This window comes from Oscarella lobularis, chromosome 1, assembly GCF_947507565.1.
Source record: "Oscarella lobularis chromosome 1, ooOscLobu1.1, whole genome shotgun sequence".
Classification (NCBI taxonomy): Eukaryota; Metazoa; Porifera; class Homoscleromorpha; order Homosclerophorida; family Oscarellidae; genus Oscarella; species Oscarella lobularis.
Window position 1 is genome coordinate 1,024,365 of NC_089175.1, and position 15,205 is coordinate 1,039,569.

General features: G+C 44.8%; 3 protein-coding genes and 2 long non-coding RNA genes across 9 annotated transcripts; 1 reads left to right on the forward strand and 4 right to left on the reverse strand.

The window, feature by feature from the left end:
- Positions 1–23: 23 nt before the first annotated feature.
- On the reverse strand, positions 24–3,472 carry LOC136199648 (uncharacterized). Its single transcript, XM_065989897.1, has 7 exons — positions 3,089–3,472; positions 2,638–3,043; positions 2,500–2,579; positions 657–2,451; positions 568–602; positions 195–522; positions 24–145 (listed from the first exon to the last, which is right to left on the reverse strand). Exons 1-6 carry the CDS (start codon positions 3,417–3,419, stop codon positions 215–217), a joined length of 2,955 nt encoding a protein of 984 aa, XP_065845969.1. The 5' UTR covers positions 3,420–3,472; the 3' UTR covers positions 24–145; positions 195–214.
- Positions 3,473–4,328: 856 nt separating this feature from the next.
- On the reverse strand, positions 4,329–6,103 carry LOC136199652 (uncharacterized). Of its 3 annotated transcripts, XR_010673124.1 has the most exons (11): positions 5,983–6,103; positions 5,897–5,936; positions 5,803–5,845; positions 5,711–5,746; positions 5,597–5,645; positions 5,498–5,545; positions 5,388–5,442; positions 5,168–5,200; positions 5,011–5,111; positions 4,781–4,963; positions 4,329–4,728 (listed from the first exon to the last, which is right to left on the reverse strand). It is a non-coding gene; the product is annotated as an uncharacterized lncRNA (long non-coding RNA). The 3 variants fall into 3 exon arrangements; XR_010673123.1 differs by having other exon boundaries at positions 5,597–5,746; XR_010673125.1 differs by having other exon boundaries at positions 5,597–5,749.
- Positions 6,104–6,348: 245 nt separating this feature from the next.
- Positions 6,349–9,788, reverse strand: LOC136189442 (uncharacterized). 3 transcript variants are annotated; one of them, XM_065977414.1, is made up of 10 exons: positions 9,556–9,788; positions 9,301–9,503; positions 9,168–9,252; positions 8,980–9,116; positions 8,838–8,922; positions 8,695–8,780; positions 8,516–8,642; positions 8,375–8,462; positions 6,564–8,318; positions 6,349–6,503 (listed from the first exon to the last, which is right to left on the reverse strand). In XM_065977414.1, the coding sequence occupies exons 2-9, from the start codon at positions 9,462–9,464 to the stop codon at positions 6,598–6,600; spliced, it is 2,493 nt and encodes an 830-aa protein (XP_065833486.1). In that variant the 5' UTR covers positions 9,465–9,503; positions 9,556–9,788; the 3' UTR covers positions 6,349–6,503; positions 6,564–6,597. The 3 variants fall into 3 exon arrangements, with proteins under 3 accessions (XP_065833486.1, XP_065833476.1, XP_065833468.1); XM_065977404.1 differs by having other exon boundaries at positions 6,349–8,318; positions 9,593–9,788; XM_065977396.1 differs by having other exon boundaries at positions 6,349–8,318.
- Positions 9,789–10,824: 1,036 nt separating this feature from the next.
- LOC136199653 (uncharacterized) lies at positions 10,825–11,681 on the forward strand. Its single transcript, XR_010673126.1, has 4 exons — positions 10,825–11,011; positions 11,069–11,127; positions 11,187–11,291; positions 11,343–11,681. It is a non-coding gene; the product is annotated as an uncharacterized lncRNA (long non-coding RNA).
- LOC136199649 (uncharacterized) lies at positions 11,676–15,159 on the reverse strand. Its single transcript, XM_065989898.1, has 8 exons — positions 14,923–15,159; positions 14,757–14,845; positions 14,321–14,692; positions 14,186–14,262; positions 12,362–14,135; positions 12,273–12,307; positions 11,883–12,224; positions 11,676–11,826 (listed from the first exon to the last, which is right to left on the reverse strand). Exons 3-8 carry the CDS (start codon positions 14,581–14,583, stop codon positions 11,807–11,809), a joined length of 2,511 nt encoding a protein of 836 aa, XP_065845970.1. The 5' UTR covers positions 14,584–14,692; positions 14,757–14,845; positions 14,923–15,159; the 3' UTR covers positions 11,676–11,806.
- Between the last annotated feature and the right edge of the window lie 46 nt (positions 15,160–15,205).

A 15,205-nucleotide genomic window follows, 5' to 3' on the forward strand; every position in this document is an offset into this window, starting at 1 on the left:
GCAGGGAATGACTTGACCAGAAGGCAGGTGCGAAATTCTGTATTTCACAGTCGTCATGACAAATTTTACAGTGATGCATAAAGAAACTAAACAACGTTATCGATACCAATATGATTAACTTTTACGCAGCTACGAGACTATACATCTAAAAACAATTTGTGAAACGACACACTTATAGAACAACATAGCCTTACTTGTGCAATGGAGGAGGAGCCTACGCTGTAACACTGTCGGGATCATCACATTGGAAAACGTCTGATATCAAAGCGTTTTGGCTTTCTTCTTTCAGAGCAAGTATGAGCATTCTTCTCGTGGCATTTTTGTGATGCTTTTCTGCCCAGGTAGTAAGCATTGCCTGGGCCCGATCTCGATCCCTGCCCTTGGCTTCAAAGTCATCCAATTCAATGAATGTAAACTTTGGATCTGGCCCAAGAGCCCCTCCAACATGCCTCCAGTGGTGTCCAATTTTTTTAGCCACAGAACGCAGTTCATCTGAAGATACTTTTCCATTAAGATATGAGCCTAAAGAGGGAACATGTAGACCTAGCGATGAGAAAAGACACTTACCGTCTGCCTGAGAACCTTCTGTGGAAAATCTCATCCTTGAAATGAAACAAAATGTTGGCATATTAAAATTAACATACTATAAACCTGACCTTGGATCTGCTCCAAACCACAGCTTCATGCAGCGGAGCTCCTCCTCATTTAGCTGACTGATTCCGTCAGTCAAGGTGTGCATTCTCGTTTCTATTGAAAAGTCTTTCAGTGCAGCGAGGCTTTCGAAAAGAGCGGAACTATCTCGGCTTTCTTTCACTTGACAATAGAATTCTGCCTGCAATCCCGCCATGCCTCGTTGTTTTGCGTCATTCACGTTCTTCATAAACCAGTCATACAATCCTTTGCAAGACGAGGAAAGTTCGGCCTTCTGCTCCTCCGTTAGTGACCCTTTTGCATAAAGAGTAAGACTGACGCAGTTTCTAGAGCCTTGGTAGAGAAATTCTGCGTTAACTCCCGGCGACAGTGGGAAAACCAGTCTGTTTCTCTTCAACGGCGGTACGTCAGACGGCTGACAATATTTTCGAATAAGACGAGTAGCCAAGCGAAAGAAAAGCGCTTCTGGGAAGAACAAGACGTCCTTGGCATAGACAATAAGTGGAAATGAAAATGACGCTTTTTGAATAAACGCTTGGATGTATTTCGTTTCCTGCCTGAAATCGTCCTGGAGAAAGCAGGGAGCGTAGTAGCCTTTGCCTTCTGATCCTTTTTCCTTTTCTACAAGAACGTCAAAATGACAAAGAATGCTTTTTGCTGATGCATAGTCCCGATCTTTCACTTCGGCTTGCTTCAGCAAACAATTTACCAATTTAAGAGAAAGAAAGCCAGAACCAACGGCTTTTTGCCAACCCGTTCGGAGTTTGGGTGGGAGATTCAATTTAGAGTGTACAGAACCAACAAATGAAGCCAAGAGTTTCAACAGCCAATCAGAATTGTGAAAGATGACTTTCTGAAGCTGAGGAACGTCTGGGAAATAGTAAACAGCACCCACATGAGTTAGGTGCAACAAGGCATCCTCCAATTCCCTGTCATCGGTAATGTGACATTTCTCTGCCACTTGTTTTACTTCCTCAAGCGTCGATACAGAGCGTCCTGTTATGTTCACAAGTTTCCCCATCACGCCTTCAAATTTCAGCCAGCGCGCCTTTTGTTCATTCTGTTTCTTCCAGAAGTCATCCGTCATTGTGTCAACTGCACTTCTAATTTCCTTGGCAGTGGGATCTTCTTTATCTGTGCCGGATGTCTCGTTATCAACGAGAAAAAACTCGAGTTCCGATGAAGGTCGAACGAAATGACCTTGGCAAGCTTGCTTTTGAAACAACTGTTTGAGATATTCATTGTTTTCACTAATGAAATCAACGACGGACGATTCTCTCTTCGCGCATCGAGCTTCTTCAGCTTTGCAGCGGTGAGTTGCAACGCAAAATATCGCCGGAAATTCTACTCCTTCCGTCTCTCCAAGATAGTCATCGCCCTGCTGCTCTACAGGATGAGCAATGTGCACGGCAGAAGCCCAATGCTTGAGGAAATCGCCATTTGTCTCCATTCGGCAAAGCTTCTGTTCAATCGGATTGATTTTATCGCCTTCTAGTTTTCGGTAAGTGGACTTTGCTTTATCGGTGAGGAGCTTTGCACCATTGAAAACAAGCAAATAGACGGAGAGAGCGCCGGGAGGCATGAGAGCCACATGAGACGCCAGAAAGGGTTCTTGCCCCCCGAGATCGCAGATAGTCATCAAAGTGACCTTGTTCTCATCGCCGAATAAATCGTCATCGTTTATTATAGCTTCTATTTTGTCAAGGTGATCTTCGGTCAGCTTCTCTTCTTTGTGGCTGGAGTCTAAATCTATTTTGCCAAGGTGCTCTTCGGTCAGCTTCGCTCTTTTAGGGCTAGAGACTGAAAAGACGCTTATTATAATATGCGCGCGATAGACTAAATACAAACCTTCCGTGATTTGAGTAGAACCACCAGACAATGGCCGATCTCCCAAAGATTGACGGTCAGAAACTCGTGGCTCTCTCTCTCTAACACCATAAGCAAACAACGCCATCATAATTAAATATTAATGAAACAATGAAATACCCTTTTGTGTTTGCTTCATCGGTGCGAGCATTTTTAAAAGTCTTATTTAACTCTTTTTTGTGCTCTTCAAAAGTCAATAGTCGCCACTTCTCAGTATCGGTACCGGCGTGGGATTTCATCATTGTGACGGCCTTGCTAAGGTTAAGACCGCACGTGCTGGGCTGTTCTTCAAACTTCTCATGGAAAAGAAGTCGGACGAGACATGTTTTTCCAACTCCATCTTGTCCAATCACATTAAGACGAACTCGAGCAACTTTCACCATGCCCTTCTTCAGGCGAGAAGCCCTCGACCAAGCATCTCTACCATACCGATAATGGCGTAGTAGACGTCTTGCAATAGATATCCATTTATTTCTGAGTAAATCCCGCAGTTTGTCTTCACCGGCCATTTTGTTAAGAAACGAACCTAACGCATCATCACTGCAGCGTGCATTAGGCACTATCGACTTACTGGCGGATGAAGATACAGGAGAAGTTGTAGTAGTAGCACCCTCACTCAGACGTGATCGTAGTCGTTGGGCCAATGCGGACTGAGGAGGATCGTCTTCTTCCAGCGCTTCGATGAACTTGAGCAACGAGCCAGGCCCCCTTTTGCTGATGTATTTCCAAATGAGCTCGTGCACTCTCTCCCTCGTGGTTTTGACGAGCCCGATCGCTTCGATGTCGTCTGGGGAGAGTAGCCTCTTTGACATGAGGATGTCTCTGAGACGTCCCGAGTAGACGAAGTTGTCCACCAAGAAAACAATTTCCGGCTGCACAATACGTTGCCATTCGCCTGCCATTCTGGTTTGCACGCCGTCGACGCCGTCAAACGCCAACGCCACACACACCCCAACACGAATATACGGGCCCTTCGTTAACTAGATAATGATGGCCTTTTGTGAGCCATCATGTGATCCCCGAACACCCTCAGCACGGTATCTGTCACTCTAATTTTAGGAAAGCTGATGTGCATAATGTGCATCACACTGCCTAACCATGACATGCATTATTTTCCACAAAATCCTACAATTAGCTAATTTGACCTGTCATGCGCACAGAGCTACCCCTCCCCAGCCCAACTTTTTCAGGTGATCGTGTCACGAGGCCCATTATCAGCTCGCAGTTGGGTTTGCGTGCTGCGAGCTTCGCTCGCAGCACGACAAACCCAACGTGCTCCTTTACTGCGTTCCCTTGATAAATGTTACTAATAAGCTCACTGTTATATGCCCGTTATGTTTATCAGACATAGATATAACAGTGCTGTTATGCTGAAAACTATTGAACACTATCCGGGGTTGCTATCTACTATGACGTCACCTTTTTTGGCAGCACTGTGAAATATACGGGAGAGTATGACATCACAATGAATGTGATGTCATAAAGGCACCTTTGTGTGTGATTGGCCTAAGAGCGATTGTGACGTGAGCGTGACCGACAGACAGAACCACACTTTGAGATTTTGGCCGATCACGTTTGAGAGCCCCTCCCACCAGGGCGCGCGCGGGCTTCGCCCGCGCGCGCCCTGGTGTTCGGGGAATAATCATGTGAGTCTCCCTCATCTCCGCCCTTTGAGTTCTGTGATGCTCAGGACACCCAAAATCCCAGAAGCAAACCATACGAAGCGTTCCTACAGTCAATATTAATTAAAAGTAAAAAAAGTGGCTGAGAGGCACTGCCCCTCGCACATGCATATTATCTCTGATGCCAGCACGTAAAAAAAGTTAAACAGGTACAAACTAGCAGCAGTGAAGCTACTTCAAGCTTTCAAACAGTTATTACGACGCAGGATACAGGCCTACCTCGTTGATCACCAGTTCGTCCAGCCATTGAGCATTGTACGTACGTCACCGCAGCTTTCATCGCGTGCGCTGCACCGTTCTTAATTCCCGCACCAGCAGCGGCGCCGCGTTCTGACTTCGCCGGAGGAGGTGCATGGCCTATATATAGGATGGTCGACCGTGTTTCGGCGCCACAGGACTACTGGAGGGACGTTGGCGGAGGCTTCTTCTTAATTAATTAAGACGAGGAATCATTGGTCGTGCGTGGCTAACGTACACATCCACTTCTTTTCCGTCCTCGTCGCTTACAATCCTCATTAGCAGATCTCGCCTACACAGTGCAAGATTACGCAGATTTTAACTCAGAAAAACTTCGCGTATACGTGTATGGCTTTTGCCAAAGGCAACAGCATAACGGCTGCATGACGATCGACGCCCCTTAATTGTGAGGCGTTCCTTCGATCATCATTCGGCTTTCTGATTAATTAATTAACTCAAGTCCAACGGATCTGTCTCTGTCACGACTTCCACGTTCGCTCCAAAAGCCTTTTACTTGGAGTCCACACCTTCCAAATTAAAATGAGCGACTGTAGAGGCAATATTTCGAGCTCACGTCTCGCACGTCGTACGTCGTTTTCGTTGGATTCGTCGGATTTTCTCCACATCATGCTTATAGACTCCGGGAGGAATCTGAGTCAACCCGGAAGAATGCGACTGATTGAAAACACAAGTCAGGAGCCAAACTTTCTAGACACATAACATGCGTTTACGTTTCTCGCTGCACCTGCTTCTTCAGCCATTCTCTAAAAAACGAAAAAAAGTGCATGATGTTACTGTACGCTCTAACAGTCTATTAATCAATAATGGACGCAGGCGCGTCAAGCTGACTAATGCACTGTAATGGTCAGTGCATATACAGTAGTTCACGTCCGCAGAAATGAAAAGACGCTGAAGAGCCGGGCGTAAGGATATGCAGATCTGCAAACTTACATTGTCTTGTACGCTTTGACCCTTTCAACACTTCCAATGTCACCTCATAAAAACTCTGGTAAGATGAATTCTAGATAGCGGTGTCTCTATCTACTGTACATTCGTCTTACATTTTCTTGTACGTGCACTTTGATTCCTCCAATTTCACCACATAGAATCTAGTAAGACGAATTCTAGATAGAGGAGTCTCTCATCTACACTCGTCTTACATTTTCTTGCGTGTGCGCTTTGACGCTTCCAATTCCACCGCACAAAAATCTGATAAGGCGAATCGTAGATAGAGATGTCTCTATCGAGATATCTCCATCTACCCTTCGCCTTACGTTTTCTTGACTCCTTGACCCTTCCAATTTCAATACCTACTAGTAGTAAGACGAATTGTAGAAAGAGATGTCTCTATCTACATTCGCCTTACGTTTTCTCGACGCTTTGAACCTTCTAATTTCGCCACATAAAATCTAGTAAGACGAATTCTAGATAGAGGGTCTCTATATCTAGACTCGTCTTACATTTTCTTGTACGTGCACTAGCTTTGACCCTTCCAATTACCTAGGAGGCAATATTTCGAGCTGACGTCTCGCACGTCGTCGTTTACGTTCGGCTTTTCTGTTATAGAGATTCTCCGGGAGTCGATCATATATCGTGCGCCAAGCGGCTCGATCGCTTCGACGGCAATTCGCTCGAAAATGTCGTTGACGAACGAGTTCATGATGCTCATCGCTTTCGAGCTGATTCCCGTGTCGGGATGGACTTGCTTGAGGACTTTGTAGATGTAGATCGAGAAGGTTTCCTTGCGATGGCGACGATCGACGCTTCTTGTCCGTCGCGGCCTTGTTCGCTTTGTCGCCGGCTTTCTTTTCGCCTTTCTTGCTTGCTACGCCTTTCGGGGGAGCCATTTCTTCAACTCGTCGATCGTATCTGTATGAGTGTGGATCGAAAACGTACGTGCGCTACTCTTGCGAACGTGAACGGAACAGTCGCGTTTGATCGCCATGACAGATTCTACAGTGATGCTGCATGCTTAAAGAAAGTCAGACATCGGTCAGGCATCACTACTAACAACGATACAAATACTAACACGATCACCCTTCACGCAGCTACACGAGACTATACACCCTAAAACAATGTATGAAACTGCACAACTTAATTAATTAAACTAAAAAAACACAGCCTTACTTGTGCTCCTAAATTAGTGCAATGGAGAGGAAGGCTACGCTGTAACACTGTCGGGATCACATTTGAAAACGTTTGATATCAAGACGTTTTGGTTTTCTTTTTTCAGAGCAAGTATGAGCATTCTTCTCGTAGCGTTTTTGTGATGCTTTTGTGCCCAGGTATTAAGCATTTCCTGGGCTCTATTTCGATCGCTGCTCTTGGCTTCAAAGCTATCTAATTCAGTGGGTTCAAACTTTGGGTCGGGCCCAAGAGCCCCTCCAACATGCCTCCAGTGGCGTCCAATGCTTTTAGCCACGTCATGTAGTTCATCTGGAGATGCCACTTCGTCCAACCAGTCTCCAGCTGATTGACTCACCACAGCATTTACTTCTGTATCTGAGACGTAATCTTGTAGTCGTGCTCCGTTGGGAGTATCGGAACGTCCATTGGAAAGAAGCGCCAAATTCCCTGGTCTTGGCATCGATCGCCACATTACTGTGTAGAACGAGAATGAGCGTACGATAGAGCCAGTTTTGTCAAACGTCTTATAGGAAACGTTAATTGAGATATTTTTTGAGGACTCCTTTGTCCGCTCAAGAAAAAACGGCCTTGTTATGCACTTCATGTGATCTTCACCAATCAATGATTTCAACGCTATTGCAGAGATAGTGTAACTTGAGCTGCCGCTAACGGAATAAAAGGCTGAGCCGCCCTGCAGCGGATCAACAGACAACTCTACTTTCTCCGTTGAGTCGACGCTGATGTAATCAGAATGAATGTATTTGCATATTTTGGGCTCGTCAGTCAATTCTCTCTGATCTTTGTCCATTTTTTTCGTAACCTCCTCGCACTGACACGATAGAGACGCAACAACGTTTCCTTCTGATTCTCCCTCAGTGAAAGCAAGAGGAGCATATAGTCTAACAGAAATATAAAAATGACCTTCCTGTATAGTGCAGTACTCGGAGAAGCCACGACAGAGAATGCGAATACAATTTCTGTCCACTCTGACTTCCGTTTCACCGTCAACAAAAGACGGTGTCCCTTGGTTCAGATCAGCAAGCAACTGATATCCTTCATCACACGTTGGAAGGCCGCTGTGATAAAGAATTCTAACTCTAAACGGTTTTTCCAGGCAAAGATGATGCCGCAACTTTATTGTTGCTTTCTTTCTAAGCGTCAATCCATGAGGAAGAACTGCCGTTACACAAGTTATTGCTGGAGTTTCTGTGTAATCTTCCGGCAGATAAGACGACACCAAAACGTTTGTTTCCTCACTTACGGCATCCTCTGGAAGAGTTAATGTTACTCCAGTGCTTTTCAAGTGCACCTGACCTCCTTCGCTGCCTACTGTGCATGAACGCCTCTCTTTTATGACAAAAGAACAGATCAGGCCAAGAACAGGAAAGCGAAGACGATTGATTTTCACTGACTCCGAGACCAGTTTAGGTTCAGAAACCTTTGAAGTGCCAACCAATTCATTGGTTTCAACAACTTCTTCCACGTTCCTCCAGGGAACTCCTATTTTTGTGATTCCAGCACTTCGATCTTCTTCAGATACAAAGTTATCACCAAAGTGTGGCACTATAGGGCCGATTGCACTGACTTTTATTTCCAAGTCCGAGACCAGTTCAGAAACCTTTGAAGTGCCAACCAATTCATTGGTTCCGACAACCTCTTCAACGTTCCTCCAGTCAGCTCCTATTTTTGTGATTCCAGTACGTCGTTCTTGTCGTTCTTCTTCAGATACATCAAAATGTGGCACTATAGCGGACACTATAGCGCCGAATGTAGAACTGCCCTATTAAAATCAACAGAAAGTTGAGGCTTACCGTCATCAACTTCCGTTAATAATTTTATGTTTTTGTAACCGGCGGCAGTATCGAATTTTCCACAGCAAAACGTAAACACAATTCCAGACTATTAGACACGTTTAAATTTATGTGTACAATGTGTTTAGATATTTATTGTACCTTTATCAGGCCAGGTAAGGCAAACCAGAAGTTTCCGTTCGGTATCACCTCTCTTCCACGGGCACCCGCGCCAAATTTCATGTAAAGAATCCCAACAAACAAGTAAACAAAAAGAGCAATAAAGAATCTAAAGAATTTGTGAACACAACCGCGCCAATCGAATTCTCACTTGACCCTACATTATCAACATCATAGATCCCGCACTTATCCTCCCACCTTCTTGTTCTTGAACAAAACAGCAATATTTTGATGTCAGAGTAAAATCCTAGACACCTACAGTTAGTCCACAGACAATCAGCTATAGCGAGTACAGTGTACTAACGTATTCAAGTGTTCCACCGTCGCCAAAGGCTTCGATTATTCCTCTAGCGGTCTTATTACACACGCAAAAAACGCGACTGTATCGACTATAGAACAACGAGCCCTCGCGCGAGCACGTACGTCAGAAATTCTATTATTCGTACTTTAGTTTTGACCGTGGGTCTCCGCCTTTGTAGTCGATGTAAATAATTTGATCCGCGTCCGATATTCCGAATGACGTGTCGCTCGCCTTTCCGCAGTTGAACCACGAGTCGGACGTATTTCCGGCTATTTGACACACCTATAGAAGAAATCCACTATCACATATTCTGAATTAGCAATTACAACGTACGGCGGCGTCAGTGCAGTGATTATTCGAGAAATCGGCGCACGGACTATAATCATAGAGATACGTCCCATCAGAAATGCCCGAAAAGCTGATACAGAATTCAGAATTATGTAGATTCTTCTATTTGTGCTGTAACCTTGGCCCGGAATCGCTTTGAAGTGGGCTCAAATCTAGGACTCCTTTACTCAGGCTGCTTCGGCATTTGCACGGTCCCTCTTTCTTGCACGATTCTCCGTAGCAACCAGTGGCGAGAAGTAGCGATATGAGCACGTCGAGCGACGCCTCGACGCCATGCCGCATGATGGCTTGACTCCTCTCGTTTCGAAAGTCACAAGATCTCTGCAGAGACGCGCACGTGAGAGAGGAGAAAGTATTAGCGAGTACGACACACTATGAGTGATGACAAAAGATTAGAAGAAAAAATGTACCGTATTTTAAAAAAACGAGTCCACTACGACGGCTTTACAGTGTTTGCATCTGCTTCCTCAGCCATTCTCTAGAAAAAGAAAAAAAATGCCGTGTAGGCTCTATTATAATTAATGCACGCAGGCACGGATTGAGCTAAAACATTTTTAGATCTCTTTTAGTACTTTAGGGTCTGTACATAATATTTAGATCCACGTAGGACACGAAAATCTAAGACGAAGTGTACATGGAGATGTCTCTATCTACCTTCGTCTTACATTGTTGTCTTGTACGTGCCAGTTCTCCGCAACCGATCCACAGTCCCACTCTTTCACTTCAACTTGACAAACGTTATAACAATTAATTAACCTTTGTGCGTCTTCTGGAGGTGATCGTTAGTAATTCTGGATCTTCGTTCTCTTGAGTCACGTTCTTCACTCTTTGCTCCATTTCCTTTTTTCTCGGTCTTGAGATTTCGCGCCCAAATAGGCGTAATTCGTCTCGTCCATCTTCCTTTGCGTTGTGGAAGAGGCGCAAACACGCCCACATCCTTTCCGTCCTGGTCCCTCATATCCTCATTAGCAGATCTCACCTACACAGTGCCACACTACGCAGAGTTGAACTCAGAAAAACTTCACGTGTACGTGTATGGTTTTTGCCAAAGACGACTGCTTGAGTCTCCTTTGATCGTTGGGCTCATTCGGCTTTCTGATCGACTCAACTCGAACGGATCTGTCTCCGTCGAGCTCAAACGACGACTTCCGTGTTCGCTCTAAAAGTGCATTGACTTTGGGAGGTGTGGTGGCAATATTTCGGGCTCACGTCTCGCACGACGTCGTTTTCGTTCGAATCTTCGGCTTTTCTCTCGGGGGAATATCTGAGGCAAGCGGCTCGCTTCGACGGCAATTCGCTCGAAAATGTCGTTGACGAACGAGTTCATGATGCTCATCGCTTTCGAGCTGATTCCCGTGTCGGGATGGACTTGCTTGAGGACTTCTTTCTAGATCGAGAAGGTTTCCTTGCGATGGCGACGACGCTTCTTGTCCGTCGTTGCGGCCTTGTTCGCTTTGCCGCCGGCTTTCTTTTCGCCTTTCTTGCTTGCTACGCCTTTCGGGGGAGCCATTTCTTCAACTCGTCGATCGATCGACCGACTCGGGTATAAGCCCGTATGTGGATCTACGCGCTACTCTTGCGAACGTGAACGGAATAGTCGCGTTTTGTCGTCAACTTACCTTATTCACTTTTATCAATAGGCTACCTCCTCCGAAGAATTCAGAACGGCGCCGCTGCTGGCGCGGGAAAAACGGCTGGACGAACTGACGAAAAGGCTTTTCCTTGGCTTCGGTCTGCTGGATGGTCGACCGGGTTTCGACGCCACAGGACTACTGGAGACGGGTGGGAAGCAGGAAAAGAACTTCCTCAAGACGAAAAACAGAGAGAAAGTGCTAGCAGAGAAAGATATATATATTTATATCATGTAAATTCTCTATTATTTTAAGGTTTGTCAAAATTATTCGAAAGTACACTTTTTATGGAAGATCTCGTTCATGAGTCATAGGTTCAGTGCATTGAGAACTCAGATTTAAATTTATTTAGGATTTAGTGTTGTACATATAGATTTATGACAGGAATGAAGATTGGAATGGGTTAATGAGCTGGGCCTATGCAATATGTGAGAATGCGGACGTGTTTGAAAAACATGATCTGAAACTTTTGCATTTGGTACAATATTGCCAGATCTAGACTAAAATGATTCTAATTTAGTCTCTGTAGATGGGGCAAGAGCTGGGTCTCATTCCAAAAGAGGAAACATATACTAATCCGTATAGGGAAAAGAAGACTCGTTCGACTGTTGCTACAAAAACGGTCCGGAAGAAAAAGGAAAAGCAAAGGGGGCCTTCAATGCAGGGACAAGGCACGAACTTTGAAATATTTGCAGAATGGGAGCTGCTACACACGTAGTAATAGACGTTAATACGAATAGCTATCGTACCTGCTGTTGTCTAGCATTCCTCTCTATATTGTCTTCTTAGGCTGAAATAACACGAATGACGATCTTTTTCTTTGCGGCCCGAAAGCTTCAGCAGGGAATGACGTGACCAGAAGGCAGGTGAGCAGTTCTGCATTTCACAGTTGTCATGACCGATTCTACAGTGATGCATAAAGACACTAAATGAGACAAAGTAAGACATACAAGTAACAACGTTACAAATACCAACGCGACTGAGTTTACGCAGCTACATGACTGTACACCAACCTAAAAACATTGCGTGAAACCACACACTTATAGAAACAGAAACAACATAGCCTTACTTGTGCTCTCAGAGTCCTGCGACGGAGGAGAAGGCTGCGCTGTAACACTGTCGGGATCACATTTGAAAACCTTTAATATAAAGGCGCCATAGCCTTCCTCTTTCAGAGCAAGTATGAGCATTTTTCTTGTGGCTCTTTTGTGATGCCTTTCTGCCCAGGCGTCGAGCATTGCCTGGGCTCGATCTCGATTGTTTCCTTTTTCTTCAAAGCCGTCCAAGTCACTGGCTCTAAACTTTGGATCCGGCCCAAGAGCCTCTCCAATATGCCTCCAATTGGCTCTAATTTCTTTAGCTACAGCTCTTCGTTCCTCTGCAGAGACCACATCATCAAGACTAGATGAGCCTATAATGGGAGCATGTAGATCTAGGAACGGAACAGAGACGCGCTTACCGTCTGTCCGAGAACCTTCTGTGGAATATCTCATCCTTGGAACGAAACAAAATGTTAGCATCTCAAAATTAACACACTATAAACCTGACCTTGGAGCTGCTCCAAACCACAGCTTCATGCAATCGAGCTCATCCTTATTTAGCTGCCTCACACGGGTTCCGTCAGTCCGCAGGGTCCACATCTTTGTTTTGATTGAGAAGCGTTCTTTCTCTTTTTCCATTGGAGCGAAGCTTTTCAACGAAGAAGAACCGTCTTCGATTTTCTTCACTTGACAATAGAATTCCGCCTGCAATCCAGCCATGCCTCGTTGTTTTGCGTCATTCACGTTCTTGATAAGCCACTCGCGCAATTGGTCGCAATGCGAAGGAAGACTGGCCATCTGGTCTTCCGTCAGTTGCTCCTGTTCAACATCAAGGAAAAGTGTGAGACTGACGCAATTTCTGGAGCCTTGGTAGAGAAATTCTGCGTTCACGCCCGGCGACAATGGGAAAATAAGTCTATTTCTTTTCAGCGGCACGTCAGCGGACGATAGGCGATAATCGCGAATAAGACGAGTAGCCAAGCGGAAGAAAAGCGCTTCGGGAAAGAACAGGACGTCCTTAGCATAGATTACAAGTGGAAATGAAAATGACGCTTTTTGAATAAACGCTTGGCTGTACTTCGTTTCCTGCGTGAAATCGTCCTGCAGAAAGCAAGGAGCGTAGTAGCCTTTGCCTTCTGATCCTTTTTCCTTTTCTACGAGAACGTCAAAATGACAAAGGATGTTCTTTGCTGATGCGTAGTCACACTTTTTCACTTTGGCTTGGCTCAGCAAACAATTTACCAATTTAAGAGAAAGAAAGCCAGAATCAACGGCTACATCCCAGTCGTTGTCAACACTGACTGGAAGATCTGATTTTGAATGTGCTGAACCAACAAATGAAGCCAAGAGCTTGAACAGCCAATTGGAATCGTGAAAGACGATTTGGTCAAGCTGAGGAACGTCTGGGAAATAGTAAACAGCACCAACGTGAGTTAGATGCAACAGAGCATCTTTCAATTCCTCATCAGAAATGTAACATATTTCTGCAATTTGTTTTACTTCCTCAAGCGTCGATACAGAGCGTCCTGTTATGTTCACAAGTTCTCCCATTACGCCTTCAAATTTCAGCCAACGCGCTGGCTGTTCAGCCTGTTTCGCCCAGTACTCATCCGTCATTGTATCGACTCGACTTCTAATTTCATTGGCAGTGGAATCTTCCTTACGTGTACCGGACGTCTTGTTTTCAACGAGGAAAAACCCGAGTCCCGATGAAGGTTGAACGAAATGACATTGGCACGCTTGCTTCTGAAATAACTCTTTGAGATATTTATTGTTTTCTTTAATGAAATCAACAGCGGACGTTTCACCCTTTGCGCATCGAGCTGCGGCTTCTTCGGCTTCCCAGCGGTGAGTTGCAACGCGAAATATCGCCGGAAATTCTACTCCTTCCGTCTCTCCAAGATATGCGCCACCCTGCTGCTCTGCTGCAGGATGAGCAATGTGCACGGAAGAAGCCCAATGCTTGAGGAAATCGCCGTTTGTTTCCATTCGGCAAAGCTTCTGTATAATTGCATTCATGCTGCCGCCTTCCAGTTTTCGGTAAGTCGATTTTGCTTCGTCGGTGAGAAGCTTTGCACCATTGAAAACAAGCATATAGACGGAGAGAGCCCCAGGAGGCATCAGAGCCACATGAGACGCCAGAAAGGGTTCTTGCCCTCCGAGATCGCATATCGTCATTAGGGTCACCTTGTTCTCACCGCCGAATCGAACGTCATCGTTTATAATAGCTTCTATTTCGTCAAGCTGCTCTTCGGTCAGCTTCGCTCCTTCATGGCTAGAGTCTGAAAAGGCAGGGCTGAAAAAAGCGTTTGTTATAATGCGCGCGCTAAACCTTTGTGAAAAGATGCCCCTCCAGATGACGGGCGATCTCGAAAAAATTGACGGTGAGGAACTCGTGGCTCTCTCTCTCTAACAAACACCATAAGGAAACAACTTCAATAATTAATGAAATACACTATTACTTTACCTTTTTATGCCTGCTTCATCGGTATGAGCATTTTTAAAAGACTTGTTTAGCTTTTCTTTGTGCTCTTTGCCATCTAATAGCTGCCACTTCCCGGTTTCGATACCGCCATGGGATTTCATCATGGTGACCGCCTTGCTATGCTCAAGACCACATGTGCTAGGCTGTTCTTCAAACTTCTGACCGAAAAGAAGTCGGACAAGACATGTCTTTCCAACTCCGTCCTGCCCAATCACATTAAGACGAACTCGAGCCACTTTCACCATGCCCTTCTTCAGGCGAGAAGCTCTTGGCTCCCTAAAATCAAGAATAACATTAATTAATTAATTTGAGTCGCAAATGTTCATCTGCATTCAGTCTTGCTTATTCGTGTTCCTATGTATGAACAAGACAAAAATTAATTTGAGTAGGCAATCTCTATATATAGAATTCGTCTTACTCGCTATTTGTGTGTTCCAAAGTGAAACAAGACACAAACACAAATTAATTTGAGCAAGCAATCTCTCTATATAGAATTCCTCTTACGTGCTATTCGTGTGTTCCAACGTGAAACAAGAAATAAATTAATTTCAGTAGACAATCTCTATATATAGAATTCGTTTTACTTGCTATTCGTGTGTTCCAACGTGAAACAAGACACAAATTAATTTGAGTAGGCAATCTCTATATAGAATTCGTCTTACCGTCTATTCGTGTGTTCCAACGTGAAACAAGACACAAATTAATTTGAGTAGGCAATCTCTATATAGAATTCGTCTTACTTGCTATTCGTGTGTTCCAACGTGAAACAAGACACAAATTAATTTGAGTAGGCAATCTCTATATAGAATTCGTCTTACAAGCTATTCGCGTGTTCCAACGTGAAACAAGACACAAATTAATTTGAGT

Bases quoted from the DNA above. Each gene is read 5' to 3' on its own strand.
- LOC136189442 (XM_065977404.1), bottom strand. From the start codon at position 9,464: ATGCGGCATGGCGTCGAGGCGTCGCTCGACGTGCTCATATCGCTACTT. The intron at 8,781-8,837 runs GTTAGTACACTG...GTAGGTGTCTAG, and splicing joins ACGGTGGAACACTTGAATAC to GATTTTACTCTGACATCAAA. The intron at 8,643-8,694 runs GTAGGGTCAAGT...CAAATTCTTTAG, and splicing joins GGATCTATGATGTTGATAAT to ATTCTTTATTGCTCTTTTTG.
- LOC136199649 (XM_065989898.1), bottom strand. From the start codon at position 14,583: ATGGTGAAAGTGGCTCGAGTTCGTCTTAATGTGATTGGGCAGGACGGA. The intron at 12,225-12,272 runs GTAAGCGCGTCT...CTCCCATTATAG, and splicing joins AGAAGGTTCTCGGACAGACG to GCTCATCTAGTCTTGATGAT. The intron at 11,827-11,882 runs GTAAGGCTATGT...CAATGTTTTTAG, and splicing joins GCAGGACTCTGAGAGCACAA to GTTGGTGTACAGTCATGTAG.
- LOC136199648 (XM_065989897.1), bottom strand. From the start codon at position 3,419: ATGGCAGGCGAATGGCAACGTATTGTGCAGCCGGAAATTGTTTTCTTG. The intron at 2,580-2,637 runs GTATTTCATTGT...TTATGGTGTTAG, and splicing joins GATGAAGCAAACACAAAAGG to AGAGAGAGAGCCACGAGTTT. The intron at 523-567 runs GTAAGTGTCTTT...TTCCCTCTTTAG, and splicing joins AGAAGGTTCTCAGGCAGACG to GCTCATATCTTAATGGAAAA.